This window comes from Pteropus vampyrus, unplaced genomic scaffold, assembly GCF_000151845.1.
Source record: "Pteropus vampyrus isolate Shadow unplaced genomic scaffold, Pvam_2.0 Scaffold166, whole genome shotgun sequence".
In the NCBI taxonomy this organism is placed as follows: domain Eukaryota; kingdom Metazoa; phylum Chordata; class Mammalia; order Chiroptera; family Pteropodidae; genus Pteropus; species Pteropus vampyrus.
In genome coordinates this window covers 473,293-485,491 of record NW_011888947.1, presented here as the reverse complement: position 1 = coordinate 485,491, position 12,199 = coordinate 473,293, and the positions used below count along the sequence as shown (strand labels likewise).

The following is a 12,199-nucleotide window of genomic DNA, read 5'->3' as shown; positions in this document are numbered from 1 at the left end:
TGTAAAGCAGACATGCTAACCACTAGCCACCCCTCCCTCCCTTTTTAGAGCTGAATAATATTGTATGGATAGACCCCATTTAGTTAATCCATTCACGCATCAATTCACAACACTTCCGTTGGCTGTTGTGAATATTGCTACTATGAACGTGGGTGTGTAAATATCTCTTCCAGTACCCGCTTTTGATTTTTGGGGGGATATCAGGTCTGCCAATTTCTATGCATCAAGGTGCCCCACCAAGTGCTCTTTAAACTCTTCTTGGATACCTCCAGCAATGGGTAATTTACTACCTCCCAAGGCAGCCTCTTCACTATCCAGCTTGTAGCCCAGATCTGTGTCCCTGTAGCTGCCACTCACCCAGGACGTGCTTCTTCTCTCCTTCACAATGCCCCTCCCTGGTCTTCTCTGGGTCGGCCTTCTGCCCACATGCAGGGGTTGCTCTCCAGTTCACTCTTGACTCTGTGCTCCTGACTACACATCACAGACTCTTAGGCCTCCCTTCCCCCTCCCCAACTTCTAAGAGAACAAAATACAGCTGTGGGGAGCAGGATGGAAGTGTCTTTAAAAATGACCACCAGTGATATAAACTAAAAATGCACCATGGTCTGTCTGTCTGACGGTTAACCTCACCTAGTTGCCCAACGCAGAGAGGACCATGGAGGCTCGGTCCACCGCATAAAGTGCCCCTCCTTTGTCAGCCTCCGGGGAGCTCACCCTCTCTCCCTTGTCTCTGCAGGGACCTACCAGGGCCAGTGGGTCGGTGGCATGCGCCAAGGCTATGGTGTGCGGCAGAGTGTCCCCTACGGCATGGCGGCGGTCATCCGCTCACCCCTGAGGACGTCCATCAACTCTCTGCGCAGTGAGCACACCAATGGCGCGGCGCTGCACCCCGACGCCTCCCCGGCGGTGGCCGGCTCCCCGGCTGTGTCCCGAGGGGGCTTCGTGCTCGTGGCCCACAGCGACTCCGAGATCCTCAAGAGCAAGAAGAAGGGGCTGTTCCGGCGCTCGCTGCTGAGCGGGTTGAAGCTGCGCAAGTCGGAGTCCAAGAGCAGCCTGGCCAGCCAGCGCAGCAAGCAGAGCTCGTTCCGCAGCGAGGCCGGCATGAGCACTGTCAGCTCCACGGCCAGTGACATCCACTCCACCATCAGCCTCGGCGAAGGTGAGGCCGAGCTGTCGGTCATCGAGGACGACATCGACGCCACCACCACCGAGACCTACGTGGGCGAGTGGAAGAACGACAAGCGTGCGGGCTTTGGTGTGAGCCAGCGCTCCGACGGGCTCAAGTACGAGGGCGAGTGGGCCAGCAACCGGCGGCACGGCTACGGCTGCATGACCTTCCCCGACGGCACCAAGGAGGAGGGCAAGTACAAGCAGAACATCCTCGTGAGCGGCAAGCGCAAGAACCTCATCCCCTTGCGCGCCAGCAAGATCCGTGAGAAGGTGGACCGGGCTGTGGAGGCGGCGGAGCGGGCGGCCACTATCGCCAAGCAGAAGGCGGAGATCGCGGCCTCCAGGTAGGAGGGCGAAGGGAGTGGGCACAGGGTCGTGTGATGGGTCTGGGTCTCTGGGCCACACCCAGCCTGCTTAATCATACTGCCAAGTTGGAGGCCTTCACTGGTGCTTCTCAAACTATGCCGCGTGGAAGCCTGGGATTCGTTCTTCAGAGGTTCTCAGCAGTAGGGCAAGGAAATGATCTAAGAAGATCATTCTGGCTCCTACAGCTTCTTTTCAAACAGAACAATATCTCTTCTGTCTGTTTTATATGCTGTATTTAACATAAAATATCGACGGGTAAAGAAGGTAGGCCGTTCTGCTGGTAAAATGCATAGAACAGCTGTCAGCTTAAGACAAAGGTGCGATGCCCCACGGCTGCACTCCCAGGTGGGCATGGAGTGCCCAGCATTGCTGGGATGGGGAGGAGGGTGAAAGCTGCCTTGTGGCCCAGATTGTCCGTGGGTCTGGGAGATGCCACCAACTGGACAGACCAGCTGTGGGGGCTGGGCAAGGGTTCACGCAAGACTTGGTGCTGTGGGCCAGCAGCTGTTCTAATGGGATGCAAGGCTTACTGAGTTTATAGTCAGCGGGGCCACTGGGCCCTAAGCGGCAGGTCCAGAGTTGACTGTGGTTTGGCGCCATGTTGGATTTCAAGGTATCCTTGGTATTGGTGCAGGGGTGGGGGCTTCGGAGCTGGAAGGGAGGGCCCCAGAGTCTGGTCCCTGGTAGCTGCAGAGGTAAGCATGTGAGCCCTGGTCTGGTCCAGGCTAGGCTGTGGGAGGCCTCGTACAGCAGGAACATGGCACATGCCTGCTGCAGGTTGAGGGAAGGTGTCCTGTTGAAAGCCAAGCGCCCTCCCCTGCAAGTGACCATGCTCCTGAGTTCTAAAGGAACAATTCCTGACTGAGTTAACCAGGAGCTTCTGCCATCTGGCTGCTTTCTCAGGTCAAGGTAGGGTCCTTGGGGTCTTCCCTGGGAGGCCTGGGGCTTGGGACAGGGGTCTGGGGACTGCTTTAGGTCCTTCAGGCTGCCCAGGCAGAAGGTGTCCAGGAGGACAGGCCCCGGTGTCTTTCTGGATGATTCTGTGTTCCCAGCCAGGAGCAGGCCTGGAGTTATTCCAGGAGAGCTCCCAGCTCAGTTATGCTCAGGCCTTCCTAACCTTGTCACTTAATTAAAATTTTAGCCCATTTGGTTCTTGTTTTCAATAACTTTTGAACCACAGTGAAAGAACAAAAATGGTGCCTGTAGTTTGTTGGCAGAATATCTGCCACTCACGGCATCTGAGGTTTTAGAGGGAAATGAAATCCATTCCAAGAAGCTGAAAGGAAAATGACGTTACTACCTGAAACCGAGGTCTAAAATTGCTCTGTCTGCACCCTCTCTATTCCCCCAGAAATGTTCGGTCACGGAAATAATTAGGGGCCACATTTATGACTACTCACTTGGTATTTTAAGATCAAATTAGGTTTAATTATCGTTTTCATTATAAATGTAATACTTGTTCCATATGGAAAAATTGGAGAATAGAATGTAAAAGGTCTGGTCTTATATGTCACCAGAGACTCTTGTTGGCATTTTGGCATATTTCCTTCCTTTCAATGTTTATTTTGTATTACGTTTGGTTGTTTTGTTGACCTTAGTGGACAAGAGGCAGCTTACAGGGCGGGACACAGTATGGTGTTATCAGAGATTCGGGGTGCTTGTGACAGCTCCCATCTGGCCTGCAGCTTAGTTCTCGGCCGAGGGTCTGGGAGGCAGAAGCACAAGGATTCAGCGGACAGTCTTCTACAGAACTGATTTTATTTTCGAGTCCAATGACCAGGTGAACTTCTTAGGACTGAGCAGTTTTCTGACAAGTCCCTCGGAAGTTGGGAGGGTGCTGGTTCCTATTAAGAAGCCGAGGTGGTGGTGTGAGCAGGGCTCAGTCAGCACACCCAGGGAGCTCCACCCAGGCAGATTTTCAGTCTTTCTGAGCCTTAGTTTTCTCACCTGTGAAACAGAAGTAATGGCGCCTGCCTGCCATGAAGGCCTGAGAACTGAGGTGAGGACAGCGGCATCCTGGGCCTGGGGCTTCCCTGCTCCACTGGGTAGGAGGGGAGTGTGGGGTGTTTCGAAGGCTGGCAGATGAGCAACGTGGACCAGAGTGGGCCAGGGCACCGAGCCAGGAGGGTAAGAGGGGTGCTAGGAACTTGGGGCAGCTCAGGACCTATGGAGCATTGGACAGCCAGCCTTGGCACGTCCACGTTTCTTGAGGAGGGGTATTACTTACTGGAGGGAGGGACAAGAGAGGGAGGGTTGAGGGGCTGGTCAGTGTGAAACTGAGAGGATTGAGTCTTGTCACAGGTGTGACAGGTGCCTGGGCAGGTGCTTGGGGAATAGTAAAGTGGGTTCCTGGTTACGCGTACCTGCCACGTTGGGGGCTTTGGAGTCCAGCCCCTTTGTGAGAATGGGACTAGCTGACTGAAGTGTCTCACTCTGTCCACTCACACATTTACACATATCCCATACACACTTATTCACAAGTGCACACATTCATAGCACATGCACATACATACAACTCATTCATGTTCACATACACACCTCAGACACACGCTCACGCATTCAGACACACACATGTACACAAACATACACGGAAACACGGGCACTGTGGGAAAGGGTGATGTAGAGCCTGGACCTGTGCAGCGCTGGGGGGAATGTAGCCCCCTTGTCCCCTCCATCTCCTCCTGGGTGTGTCTCCCAGGTCATGGGAACATTTGAAGTCACGGAATCTTGCATTTTAAATGTGTCTGACAGGAGGAGGGCATACCTCAGGCAGTATCTGGAACCGCTTTTGAGTCTGGGCTCATAGAGCCTGCAAACCCACGACCAGCCTGGGCTCAGTTACTGGGGGAAGGTACTTACTCTTTCTGGGCCCGGTTCTCCATCGAAGGATGGGATGGAATAACATGCAGCGCCTTTAGCTTGTGTGGGGCCTGGTGTGCTCTGCTGTCCCCCTGCTACGCTCCCTTGAGCCATATCAGCCCCTTCCCACCTCCAGCCCCTGGCCTTGCAGGGAGGTGGGCATGTCTGCACATCCACAGGTGTGACCCAGCCATACTGGCCTCCTGGTGCCTGTGTCACCCCTTGGAGGCAGGTGGTGACAGTGTCCTTGGTTACCAGGATGAGATTGGTTGCCTGAATGAGATTGAGCTTCATTCCAGGCTATAGGCAGAGCCGCCTGTCTTGCATTTTCTCAATGGGCTTAGATTTGTGGGGGGAGGGGGGAAAGGGAAGAGGGAACCAAGGCCACGTCCCCGAGAATGAAGCCAGCAGATGGACGACTGGGTCAGTACCCCAAAACCCCCGAGGCCCACCCTCCACCGGAGCATGAAAGTGGCCACGGCATCCTCGTGGGGCTGCAGAGTAGCCGGCCCCGGATGGATTCCAGTCACTGTCACGGCCAAGAGATGGCCAGACAGCGAGGGAGCTATGGCCAGCTGGGCACAGGTTACTGAGCTGAGTCAGAGAGAAATGGTTTGTTGCGTCCTCGTCAGAGCACCCAGGGCCTTCTGCAAGGAGGAGGCACAGGCTTTCCTGGAAAACAGGAGTTCAAGTCTGAGAGGTGATCCAGTTCTCTCCATTTCACAGAATAAACCCAGGCTCACAGTAGCTAAGGGACAGGGACCAGCCACACAGCTAGGGGGGATCTGTGATTCCTCCTAGGACAGTGTCTGCAGCGGTTCTTAGCCCCCACGCCCCTCACGTGTGCTGAAATCACCTGGGCTGCTCAGATACATGCCGGCCACCCTGAGATGCTGATTCCTTTCTGGGAGGCCACCTGGGCTGCACAGCCCTTCACATCTCTCTAGGGGATTCACAGGTGCCCTTAGGACCCTCTAGAAGTGCAAAACACAGACGCCTGGGCCCCACCCCCAGAGCTTCTGATTCGGCAGGTCTGAGTGGGGCCTGAGAACCTGCATTCCTGAGGGGCCTCCGGGGTGAAGGCACCGCTTGTTTGGGAACCGCCGTTCTTCTCTCTCACAGGAGGCCACAGGGGAGAAGAGGTGCTGGCAGATGTACCTGCGACAAGAGCAGAGGGGGAGGGTGCCCTGACAGGGTCTTCAGTGAGGGGAAAGTGTACCAGGTAGGTTGGCCTGGGCGAGACCAGACCAGAGCAGGTTCTGCGTCCTTCACCCGTGACTTCCTCCTGTAGGCTCCTCTTCACCCCCTCATGAACTCCCATTCGTGGTGGGCTGTGATGGGCTCCGTTCTGCCCTGTCACCTAACAGCCCCAGCCAAGTGAGAAACTTGGGGGTTGCGCTCTCAGTGAATTTGTTTTAAGCAGCTTGTATTCTGCTGGACCACAGTATAGACCTCTCCTGTCTTCATATACTTGGGACACTTTTACGAAGTGTCCTCTACCTGGATAGCACATCTATGTCACCCTAACCTCGTCTGTGCAGACATAACTAGTTGATCACAGTGCTCCTAGCTGCTGGCCTAGAAGATGAAACCTAATGGCCATTATGTTTTGCTCACCCGAGGTCCTGGTCTCTCCAAGAACCAGCCTGTGGTCTAGTTGAGAATCAAAATAGAAACCTGTCACCTGCTAGAGACAAAAGAGGCATAGAGAACACCTAGCCCCAAGATTGTCATACTTGAACTTTCAGTTGCAGAGACAACCCTTTGTCACACAAACTCTTATAGCTCCCGAGGGTATAAACCAGATAAAGGCACTGGTCGGAGCTGAGGTGGGGGTGAGACAGGGCAGACTATAGGCTGCTTGCCCCTCTCCTTCTCCCGCTTCCTGTGGTGTCCCTGGGATGCTTCAGAACCCTGGATTGATGGCTTATGTTTGAGATGTCTGACACTGCATCCTGTGCCCTGGGAAAGAGTGCTGGGATCGACTAGCTATGTCTGCCCAGGGCAAGAGTGTGGAGGGTTCTGAACCATATGAAACTCATGACTGACTGAACCCTACAGACCCTGCAAGAGTCACATGGATATCTGGTAGTGTTTCTTTTGCTCTGTGATTTATCTCAAGTAAATGTTTCCATGAAGAGATGTCAAAGGGTTTTGCAAAGTCATAAAGAGCTAAGAGGAGGAGGTATTTATTATCATGTATTGACTCCATTCTATTAAAGCATGACCTCCCCCAGGCCCGGGGTTTGCAGCTGAGTCCTCGGCACCTGGGACAGTGCATGGCTCAACAGCACAGTGTCTGCACAAAAGCTATGTTGTGAATGAATGAATGAATGAATGAACGAACGAATAACTGTTTAGGCCCCACTTTTTTTCATTGCCAGGGGCATTGGCCACTTCCTTTGATTCTGGGGACCTGGAGGGATGGTGGTGGCTATGGCCACCTTAGGGCAGGGGATGACTGGGCCAGGCTCACGAGGAGCAGAGGCTGCCACAACTGAGTGATCAGTTCTTTCCGAGGGGACTGCAGAACCCTGCTTGCCCCTTGGTGCCCACAGATTCTCAAGGATGCGAGGTGGACCCTCCTGAGTCCAGCATGGCAATGTCTTTGGGGAAAATTCACAGGAGAGAGAACTGTGTGCTCTTGAGGTTTGGTCCGGTGTCACAGCGCCTGGGCCCTGATATCCCACAGACGTGGTCTGGGTCTTGAACTCACTGGCTATGGGCAGGTCACAGACTCCACAGATGGCAGTTGGGGTTAAATTCTCCTTGGGATCCTTGTTCTGGGGATCACACGAAATGATGCGTGTGCAACATGTAGCACAGCGCCCAGGCATGGGAGTGTTTGCGAAAGCGAGGATGAGAACTGTGTGCAACACACACTCACACCCAGAGACCACCTTAGGGGACTATGTTGGCTGGATAGGGGGATGCATAGCCAGAACACATTGGGCAGGACGATGCCCCCAATGCTCCGTATCCCCACTCCCCACTTCTTGGCCTGGCTTCTCTGTGGCACTCAACTTGCAGCCTGGAGCTTGGAGCCAGCTCTGCTTCCTGGGAGTGAATGCTGTGCTTGGTTGTGAGGAGGAGGCAGGCAGGGGTGGCTATGTTTTTCCAGATCTCTTGTTCCCCCTGGGAGTAGCCTTGGTTGGACATGGCTCTGTGGCGCTGGGCTGGGAGGCCCTGGGATGCAGAGGGCATCTGTCTGTCCTGGTGCGGGTAGGAGCCTTCCTGGAGGTGGCTTGGCGGATGAGGGCCCCTGCTCCTGTGCACTGAGGTAGTTGTCATGGCGGTTAATAGGGCTGTGGCAACAGGCCCACATGCTGGCTGTCAGCTGATGCACTGTCTTGTGATGCTTTGCTGAGTGAGCAAAATTGAAGGCAGGGACCTTGATAGGCATTTAGATGGGAGGTGACAAATTCTTGACACATGGGCAGCAATTCCTCCCTCCTGCACCCACAGCAGACATGGCTAATTGATTGCTGCACTCAGAATCTTCATGCCAGGCAATTAGGCCCTTTCCGCCTTCCAGCGCAGTGGGAAAGTGGGCCACTTGGGTAGTGTGGCCAAGAGCCAGACCCTCTATGTTATAAGGCAGTGTCTGGGTCTCAGCCAGGCAGTAGCCCAGTCAAGATTAGACCTCACGTAGGGGCACTGCCTCCTGCCCTGCTCCTTCCCTTGGCCCCTTCAGACCTGGACCAAATTCAGGGACCCTTGTTGACGAATATGGGGGTGCTGGCTGTCTCCCTTGAAATTCTCTCCAGATACAGTGTCACCTCTGGGACTGGAAGGATTTGGCATACATACCTTGGGTGCAGCTTGCTCATGAGAGGCTTCCACATGCCCAGCTGCTTTTCGAGCTCCTGCTGTATGCCTGTCCCGAGCTGGTATCTCTACTGCCGGGTCAGGGCACCCTGCCTGTTCGCTGTCAGCTGTCTGCAGTGGCTCCACTGCTCCTTTGAGCTATAGATCTGCTCTAGGCTGATCCCAGAGCCCAGGCCAGGGAGACATGCAGAAAGCCCCCTGGGGTCCAGGCTAGAGTGTGAATTATCAGCCAGGAGATTGCCTAGGGCTCTCTAACTGGGGTGTCTTTGCATCTTAAAACAAACTCTTGAGGATCTGAAATTGGAGGAGGAGTGGTATTTTTAGTTTTAAAAAACTATTATTAAAATGATAATAGATTCTCGTAAAAATATTAAAACAAACAGATTGATATAAAGTAACCATCCCACCTCCTGCTCATCTTCTTACAGGGAATTACAGTTTTGTAGACTTTCTCCAATGCATATGCAGATATGTGTGTCACACCTACTTGATTTCTTGTTACAGTAATGGAATTGGACTGTCTGTGTTGTTTTTGTAGCTTCTTTTCCTTTTCTCCTTACTCATATCAAGGTCATCTTTCCATGTCCGCATATCCAGACCTGTATGTTTCTCTAATGGCTACGTAATGTTCATGACACGGATGTACCGTTTTGGTCCAACCTTTATTAATGAATATTTCTGACGTGTCTCATCTTTCAGTCTCACAAGCAAGGCAGCAGAGACTGTCCTTGTCCACCCACCTTTGCTTATGGCGTGGGCAAGTCTGTACCATGATCCCAGAGCAGGCACTGCTGGCTGAGAAATGGTGCATCTAAAGTCTGTGGGAGATACGGCCACATCACCTGGCAAAAAGGCTGCACTAATTAACCTTGGCTGGGAGGAAAGGCTGCAGGAGGAGGTGGTGGGGTGGCCTTGACTGACTGCTGTGTCACTGAGGAGTTTCTCTCTGAGGCAAGTTGATGATGGCCCCCAAAAAGGTCCACATCCTAATCCCCGGAACCTGTGGATATGTGACCGTCCATGGCAGAAGGGTCTTTGCAGGTGTGATAAAATTAAGGATCTTGAGATGAGGGGATTATGCAGGATTATCTGGGAGGGGGTGGGGGTCACTGTAATCATAAGGATCCTCATTAGAAGAAGACCAGAGGGTCAGAATCAGAGGAGCTGGGATGATAGAAGCAGTTTGGAGTGATGTGGCTACAAGCTAAGAATAAGGGTGGCCTCTAGAAGCTGGAAAAGGTGAAGAAACAGATTCTCCCCTGGAGCTTCCGGAAGGAACCAGCCCTGTCAACACCTTGATTTCAGCCCCGGTAGATTCATTTTGGACTTCTGACCTCCAGAGCTTTAAAATGACCAATATGTGTTGTTTGAAGCCACTGAGCATGTGGGGATTTGCTCCCGCTCCATAGGAAGCCCACGCACTCCCCGTTCTGGCTGAGAGCAGGACACGTGACCCCAGTGTTCCCTGGTGCGGCCCTCCAGGATGGGCATGCCCATCTTCTTCCTGTCCCACCAGTTGGCAGCCGCACTTGCAGGCCCTGTGGAGTTGGGCTCTGTGCAGAGTACGTGCAGCTTCCTGTCTCCGGGGGAGGGCCAGCCACATGCCACATGGGTGACAGCCATCTGTTCCGGCTCTGCCCTCCCAACATGAAAAAAAAAAAAAAACCACCACCAACAACAAAAAACCATGGAGGAGAGACTAGGGAGTAGGTGAACAGTCCTGGGAAATGACCCGCTTCAGGGCCAGCCGAGGGCTCCTAGGGGAAGGGGAGCTGCTGCCCCAGGGCCCTATGTGCCCACAAACCTTGGGTTCTATCCAAGAGATCCAGGAACTCTTGACCTTGGGCCGGTGTCTTGTGTCTCTGTGGTGCTTCCTAGGGGCTGTCAGGTGTCAGGGGCTTGGGACTCGGGGGCCAGCTCCTGCCCCCACCTCTACTACCTCTGGTTCTCGCCCCACAGTGTCATCTTCGAGCACGGGGTCAGGGGATGCCGGCTGTCAGATGCGATTAGGATCATCGCCCACTTTACTCCGTGCCACTTGTCAGACAGAACACACACAGCCTCTGACTCACCCACAGGCAGCTTTTCCACCTGGCACTTGGAAGGCACCTTGGGTGACGTAAGGAGACAGAGCTGGTCCCATGCCGGCTGCGGCCAAGAGAGCCCTGGCCCCCAGGGGTCCTGGGGGCCAGAGCAGGCCTGGGGGCTGTGGAGCATTTAATCTGTCCTCTCCTCTCCTCCCCTCCTCCCAAGAGAAGCCGTTGCCTTTTACAAGGCCCCAGAGAAGGGGACTCTAAAACCCTCTTGGCGATCTGTCCCCAGACTTGGTGACTCTGGGACTTTTTCCTGTAAATCTGACCCCAAACCTCCCTCTTGCAGCTGGAGCCCGTTTCTTCTCCATCTTCAAGAGAAATGGTAAGTGGTTCTGCTGTTTTTAGCTCTCTGGCCTCAGGCAAGGTGCATGAACTCCCTGGGCCTTCATTTTTTCCTCTTTGAAAGGGGCTGAAGATAGTGTGTGTCCAGGAGGGTCCCTGGGACAAGGAAACCAGGAAAGGCAGTGGACACCTGGTTGTCTTTCCTGTGACGTGTCAGAGCAGCCGGGGAGAGCGGTATGGAGAAAACTCCCCCAGCCTCAACTCCTCGGCAGTCACCGAGCCAAAGTTTCCTCACCTAAGTGAAAACAACACGCTCGGGGCCTGGGACAGCCATATTCACACTGGTCAGATCTGAGCGTTTAATTTCATTTAAGTCCGTTTCAGTCCAGCTGGATCTGGTAGGCACTGCGGTGGATCACACACTTGTTCCTGATTCCTCTCTCCGCTGCTTGTCCCGTGGCCTTTGCCCTGTGACGGTTTGGCCTTCCCGTGGGAGGCTTTGTTTGGTCAGTGGAATGCCAGTCCGATGCTGTGGTCCTGGGAGGTTTTGTATCTCTGCCAACACCATGACAACATGTCCTGGTGGCTCCAGGTGTCCTTTGGCTGTGGCCACATTCCAGTCTCTGCTTCTGTTTGCACATGGCCTCCTCCTCCCTGTGTCTCTGTGTCCTTTCTTCTTATAAGAACATGATATGATATTTAGGGCCCACCCTAATCTTAATTACATCTGCAAAGGTCACACTCTGAGGTTCCTGGTGGATGTGAATTTGGGGGTCCCCATTCAACCCAGTACACGCTGCTCACTGCCGTGCAGCTGGGGTGTACCCGTGGTTATGAGTGCCTCTCCTGTTTCTTCACCCCAAGTCCTCTGTCAGTCACAGCTCCTGCCTCGGGCATCAAGCCTGACCTCTAGAGAGCTTGGATCAGAACTTACTACTCGCCTGGCCAACCCAGAGTCTGCTCAAGCCCCTCATCCCTCCCTCCCCACAAAGTTTATTGGGTTCTCAGGTTCACATGCTCACGCATTGCCCCCTACAGCTTGTGGGCACTGCTCCAGCTTTCCTGGCTTATGCCGACCATGACAGTTTCCATGAAAAATGACTTGTGCGTGTGTGTGTGCACGCGTGTGTGTGCGTGCATGTGTGTATGGTGGACTTTACAGGTGGTTTGGTGAGATAGTTCTTTCAGCTACTGAAAGAACCTGTCACTGCTTTACAGATGTCACTGTTCTCAAAATGCCCTAGCTGCTCCTCCAACGCGAGCTCCAGGCTTTGCCTATTGTCAGTCCCTCACCCGCTTCCGTCACCCCAGACTCCACCCTGGGCCTCCTTTTACCTCCAGAGACCCATTAATGGGTTCTGCCAGGCAGTGGATCATCCACTGCACATGGCCCTCTCCCAGCTGTCTAGTGCCCAGAGGAGTCACACCATTAGAGCATTAAAGTTATTGGTTCAACCCTACCAGCTTGGAGGCAGGAGGGAGAAACAGAGGCAGGAATACAAGGAGCAAGGTGGGAAGTGAGAACCTCTGGCAGTGTAAGCACCTTGCTGAGCTTAGTTTCCAGTGTTTAAAGATCTGCGTACCTTGTATAACAGAGCCCT

General features: G+C 53.7%; 1 protein-coding gene across 1 annotated transcript in view; it reads left to right on the top strand.

The window, feature by feature from the left end:
* JPH3 (junctophilin 3) overlaps nt 1-12,199 on the top strand; it is a 102,223-nt gene that overhangs the window by 37,698 nt on the left and 52,326 nt on the right. Inside the window, exon 2 of the mRNA XM_011370251.2 lies at nt 737-1,514. Coding sequence (XP_011368553.1) covers nt 737-1,514 — 778 coding nt within the window. The remainder of the gene's footprint in view (nt 1-736; nt 1,515-12,199) is intronic.